Source organism: Vicugna pacos, chromosome 10 (assembly GCF_048564905.1).
Source record: "Vicugna pacos chromosome 10, VicPac4, whole genome shotgun sequence".
In the NCBI taxonomy this organism is placed as follows: Eukaryota; Metazoa; Chordata; class Mammalia; order Artiodactyla; family Camelidae; genus Vicugna; species Vicugna pacos.
Window position 1 is genome coordinate 74,953,040 of NC_132996.1, and position 5,730 is coordinate 74,958,769.

At 65.7% G+C, this 5,730-nt stretch overlaps 1 protein-coding gene across 1 annotated transcript; it reads right to left on the reverse strand.

Moving 5' to 3' along the window:
- Positions 1 to 2,357: 2,357 nt before the first annotated feature.
- On the reverse strand, positions 2,358 to 5,501 carry DRD4 (dopamine receptor D4). Its single transcript, XM_072970881.1, has 5 exons — positions 5,232 to 5,501; positions 3,589 to 3,701; positions 2,936 to 3,521; positions 2,818 to 2,893; positions 2,358 to 2,698 (listed from the first exon to the last, which is right to left on the reverse strand). Exons 1-5 carry the CDS (start codon positions 5,499 to 5,501, stop codon positions 2,496 to 2,498), a joined length of 1,248 nt encoding a protein of 415 aa, XP_072826982.1. The 3' UTR covers positions 2,358 to 2,495.
- Between the last annotated feature and the right edge of the window lie 229 nt (positions 5,502 to 5,730).

The following is a 5,730-nucleotide window of genomic DNA, read 5'->3' on the forward strand; positions in this document are numbered from 1 at the left end:
GCTGGTTTCCTCTTCCTGCCTTTCCAGCCTGCAGGGGCCCAGCCTTGCAGGGTGTGGGGGGATGTTCTGCAGAGCAGAGGGGGCAGGCGGGAAGGTGAGGACGTGGGGAGCGGGGCCGTGGCAGCCTCGGCAGAGGGGTTGGTGAAGGGCTTTGTCCCGAGAAGGGTCCCCCAAACCTGGAAATGCCAGAGCGGCGACTTGGCAGATGCGTGGCCTACGGGGAGACATCCTGGTCCCAGCCCGCGGCAGCTCTGGGCAGCAGCCTCCCTGGGACCAGGCTCTGCAGGGAAGCTGTTCACGGGGCATGGTTCCTGGGACCGTGGGGCCGCTTCCTCCTCTCATTTTCTTTAAAATAGAACCTTGGGGGGCGGGCTGCACATTTTGGGCCTGGTTTTCCAAAGTATATCATTTTGGAGCTTGTGAAGCTGTCTCCACGTCACCCTGGACATCAGGTGGCTCCTGGAAGTCGCTGTCCGGGCGCCAGGGGTGCGTCAGCATCATCGTAGTTCCGCGTCTCCTGCCAGAAGCAGCAGGAGGGGCAGAGCGGGCCGGCTGTCGGCTGGTGGGAGTGCAGGTCCTCTGAGCTGAGGCTCCCGGAGCTGCAGGCTGGGGTGACCCTCAGAACAGTGGGCCTGGCCCAGTGTGTATGGACAGTCTGGGGCCTACTGGGGCCTCCAGGTCAGCCAGGCTCTGTGGATCTGCACCTGTCCCCCATGTCCACCTGTCCCCCTCTTGGGGGTCACAAGAGTCTTCCCACTAGGTGGCAGGGACACTGCGGGACCATGAGCAGGTCCCAGCCCATCCTCAGCTCTGCTCCTGAGATGAGGTGCACCCGCTAGCCCAGCCCTCTTAGCAGCTCCCCCGGCATACAAGAGATAGGAGGAGCATCTGGACCCCCGGGTGCGGTGGGCAGAGCAGCAGGTCCCCATGGCCAGCTGGCAAGTATGTGCTGCTTGAGACCGTCTTGGAGGCAGCAGAAGCCAGCTCTGACCACCGGAAGTGACCACAGAAGGCCCTCAGGCGCATGTGGCGTGAGCAACGGAAATGGACAGCAGGGGCCACAGTCAGGGCCCCTCTCTCCAGCCCTGACCCTGCTGTCAGCCCAGTGGCCCCCTCCCTGGTCTGTACTTCAAGTCTGAGGTTCCCAGAGGGACCACAGCCCAGCTCCGGGGCAGGCGTCTGGCCCAGGGGAGGTCATGCCACCTGGGCCCCTCCTGGGGGGACCCAGGTGTCCGCTGCAGCCGTCCTGCTTCACAGGCCAGAAGGTACTGGAAGCTGAAGTGGCGACCAGAGCTGGGGTCCTGCCACATTCCCCCACTCCCACCTTGTGTCAGACGCTGGGGGGCACAGGGACACGGCACCCCTCATCAGCATCAGCCCCCAGTTCTTAGTTCCCTGAGGACAAGCCTCTCCCAGGGACAGGCTGGTCCTGGGGGGTGGTCAGGAGAGGCTTCTCGGAGGAGGCAGCAGCTGAGACCCTGAGCAGGAGAGAGTCATCACCCAGAGACGGGGAGGGGTGGCCCGTTCAGAAATATTTTAACACGGTGAGGCCCCATGCCATGCACCTCACAGCCCGTTTCTCATGTTTAGAGAGAACTTAGCACCTGGCAGTGACTGTCTTGGTCACAGGCAGTGTCCTGGACAGGAAAGCTCAGCCACAGCCCTGGGGCGCAGCGGCTTCGCACCTCCCCTGCTTCTTGCACGGGGCGGGCTGGTTTGTTTCAGGTTGAAGGGGCCACGCTGTGGGTGGGGGAGGGGCGGCGCCCCCTGCTCTCACCCGAGCCTGAGCCTGATCGAGTGGGTCTGTGCTTGGCCCTGCCTGGAGGGAGGCTGCCTCCATGAGACCACTCCGCACCCCAGGCCCCCTCCAGGCTTCGGGCCTCTAGGGTCGGGCGGGAGCTGGCAGTGAGCTGTGTTCTGACCTTAAGGCAGCTGCAAAGCAGTGGGCAGGGCCAGCTCAGCTGTGGCGCCGGGATGGTGGAGCGGGGCCCGCTGGGATGCGGGGAGGAGGCGTCAGGGTCGGGGTGGGCTGCAGCAGGCAGGGTGTATGGGGGAGGGAGCGCGTAAGAGAAGGGTGTGAGCTGGGGACAGCGTTTCCAGGCAAGGGCTTCCCCTGTGCCCCAGACTTCTCCTTGGGCGGAGCCTCCCCACCCACCCCAGGGCCAGAGCCAGGACCTGGCTCTGTGGGGTCTGTTTTCTGGGCTTCCTGGGAAGGAAGGAAGGAAGGAGGGAGGGAGCGGGGAAGAAGGAGGGAGGGATGGGAGGGAGGAAGGAGGGAGGAAGGGAGAGAGGGAGGGTTAACTGGCCATGGTGGGTGGTCAGTGCAGGCTTGGGCTCCACCAGGGGTAAAGGCTCCTCCTCCCTGCCTCACTGCCCTGCTCTGCCCTGCCGCCAGAAGCCTTCCCAGCTGGTGTTTGGGATCTGTTTAACTCCGCCTACAAAGCCCCAGGCAAGGCTGGGTCCTGGCAGGGGAACTGCGGCGGGTGGGCGTCTGCTCAGCAGCAGAGGCGCAGAGTCTTGCGAAAGACGTTGCGGAACTCGGCGTTGAAGATGGTGTAGATGACGGGGTTGAGGGCGCTGTTGACGTAGCCCAGCCAGGTGACCGCGCTGACCAGCCTCGGGGACACGGCGCACGTGGGACATAGCGCCCGTGTGATGTGCACGACAAAGAAGGGTGTCCAACACACCAGGAAGGCCCCTGGGGGAGGGGTTGGGGGCGCCTTGAGCGAGTCCCAGTGCTGCTGGCCCTGGGCGCTGCCTCACACCTTGGGCTCTGCCGTCTGCCCCTCCGCCCACAGCCCTGGGACCGGTACCCACCGACCACCACGGGCAGGACTCTCATAGCCTTGCGCTCCCGGCCCGTGATCTTGGCTCGTCTCCTGTAGGCCTGCGGCTGGGGCTCGGCCGTGGTGGAGCCAGGGGTGGGGATGGAGACAGGGGGCAGGTTGGTGCCAGGGGGTGTGGTAACGTCAGGGACCCGGTTGGCGTCGTCAGGGACCCAGTTGGCGTCGTCGGGGACCCGGATGGAATCAGAATCAGGGGCCGGGACACTGTCGGGGGGCTGGATGGACTCCGGGGGTGGGATGGAGTCGGTGGGTGGGATGGCATCGGGAGGCGGGATGGTGTCGGGGACTGGAATGGCGTCAGGGGGTGGGATGGCATCAGAGGGTGCGGGGGCATCCTGGGTCGGCGGGCCGGGGCCGCTGGGCCGGCGGGGAGCACGGTCGTGCAGCTTGGCGCGGCGGGCTGCCTCCCAGCGCCGGAGGCCGCGAAACGTGGCCCAGTAGAGCAGCAGCATGAGCGGGCAGGGCAGGAAGAAGGAGCACACGGATGAGTAGACCACGTAGTCGCGGTTCTCCAGGCGGCACACGGCGGGATGGCGGCCCCGTGCGTCGTTGAGGCCGCACAGCACAGGCGCCGCCACAGCCGCCGACAGCACCCACGTGGCACCGATGAGCAGCAGCTGGCGGCCCCCGTGGCTCTGGCGGTTGTAGTGCAGGGGCACCGCCACGGCCACGAACCTGCGGGGAGCACGGTGAAGGCGGGCAGATAGGGAGGCGGGGGATAGGCCAGTGGATGGCGGCCTACCTGTCCACGCTGATGGCGCACAGGTTGAAGATGGAGGCAGTGCACAGCATGACGTCCATGGCCATGAGCGCGTCGCAGAGGCCGGGACTCAGCAACCACACGCCACCCTGGACCTGGGCCGCAGGTGGGGGCCCCCTCAGAGACAATAGATCAAGACCGCTGACGTCCCCCCAGCCACGCTGCCTGAGCTGTCTTTCTGAACCCCACTGTCCTGGGGGAGCAGAACAGGGCTGAACATCCAGGGGTGAGGGGAAGGGCAGACAGCCAGAGGCACACTACCCCCCACCAGATGGGCACCAAGAGGACTACCCTTCCTTTCTGTCAGAACTGAGAAAGGCCTTGGGGGCAGGAGGATCCTGGGGGCGTAGCCACCTGAGGACTGTCGTCTCTCATTGTGTGGGGCTCAGGGTACTGTGAGGCCCTTCCCTGTGCAGGTGGGGACCCTCCACCTGGAGCGGGAGCCCAGCACCCCTTCTCCCCTCAGCAGACAGCTCAGAGTCGCCTGTCTACTGAAACTCTGTCACTGCTCTGGGACTCTGGAGAAGTCATTTCACTTCTGTCCCCCCATCCGTAAAATAGGGGTGATGAATGCACCCACGTGTTCATCCTGAGGACAAATGACTTACGAGATATAAAGTCAGCCGTGTGGCACCTAGCACTCCCACCAAGGGCAAAGGAGCAGACAGCCACCCCCCTTCTAAATCCCCTCCTGCTGATTTGGGACGATTAGGAGCTTAAGAGCCGTCACTGTGACGTCTGTCTGTAGGGAGTGGCAGGTCATGCGTGTCCTTGTCCTGCTAGCCTCTGCCCCAGCCCTGCCCAGACTCACCGTGGCAACCGTAGGAAAAAGCTAGCCTCCCCTCCCCCACAGCCCAGGACACTGTGTCCCCAACTCAGCCCTAAGCAGCTTTTCTCTGCCCTGACTGCAGCACACAGGACTGGCGCCACGCAGAGCCGTCCAGGGGCCCAGCCTGACCTGGGGGTGGAGGCTCCTGGGCCCCACACCTGCCCCTCTCCTCAGTCCTGCTGTCAGGCCCAGGTGTCCCCTCCTTCCACCTGTACTCGCTCACTGCCCTGCAGCCGCCGGCAGCTGAGCGTCCTTTCCTCTGTGGGACGAGTCTGCGTGAGTGAGGGTCTCCTCCTGTGAGGCTTGCTGGTGTGCGTGTGTTTGGTCGTGCTTGGCTGTGACCTAGTGCAGTGATGTGTGTGTCTTTGTGCCCCAGGGGAGCCGGGTTGGGGCTGAGCCTGAATCTGCTCGTCTGTCCAGCTGGCTCCCCTGAGGGAGTGGAGCCCAGCGGAGGAGGGTGGGTGGATGGCTGGACTGTCAAAGTCATCTGTTTCTGGGGTCTCTGGCTTGAAGGTCAGAAGCATCTCTTGCGTAGTGGACACCAAGACAGGGAGGGAGAAGAGGGGTCAGAAGAGGGAGGCGGACAGACAGCAAAGCAGACAGACGGCAGCGAGATGGGAGAGGGGAGCGGGCTTCGGAGAGAACGGAGGCTCCGGTTGTCCTGAGACCAGGCGCAGTGCCCAGCTCAAGGTTCCCGAGAGGCCAAGCGTCAGGGTCGCGCCGGGTCCTCGGTGTGGACTGGGACAGGGCACAGGGAGCAGGTGAGGGGTGGCGTGCGGTCGTGGCGCGGGCTCACCTCGGAGTAGACGAAGAGGGGCAGCACGAGCAGGGCGAGTAGGAGGTCGGCGGCCGCCAGGCTCACGATGAAGTAGTTGGTGGGCGTCTGCAGGGCGCGCTCGGCCGCCACGCTCACGCACACGAGCGTGTTCCCCGCCAGCACCGCGCCGATGAGCAGCACGCCCCCCGCCAGCGCCGCCGCGGCCCCCGGGTTCTCCACGCCGCCGCCCGTGCCCGGCCCGCCACCCGCGAGCAGCCCGGCCGCGTCCGCGTAGCTGCGGTTCCCCATGGCGCACCGCCCCGCGCGCCCCGGCGGGCGCTCAGCACTGCGGACAGTGCCCAGGTCGGGAACCCGGAGCCCCGCCCCTCGGGCACGCCCAGCCCGGCTTTAGTCCCGTCCGGCCCCGCCCGGCTCGGTGGACCCCGGGGCGTGCTAAGGTGCGCCCAGCCTCTGCCCGTCTTGGACTTATGCGCCCCGAGAGAAGGGCAGGTGGACAAACCCAGTGGCCCAAAGAGAT

Excerpts from the sequence above, each read along its gene's own strand:
- DRD4 (XM_072970881.1), bottom strand. The coding sequence starts at position 5,501 with ATGGGGAACCGCAGCTACGCGGACGCGGCCGGGCTGCTCGCGGGTGGC. Across the intron at positions 3,522-3,588 it reads TGCGCCATCAGCGTGGACAG|GTTCGTGGCCGTGGCGGTGC; the intron begins GTAGGCCGCCAT and ends TGCTCCCCGCAG. Across the intron at positions 2,699-2,817 it reads AGTCCTGCCCGTGGTGGTCG|GGGCCTTCCTGGTGTGTTGG; the intron begins GTGGGTACCGGT and ends CCCCTCCCCCAG.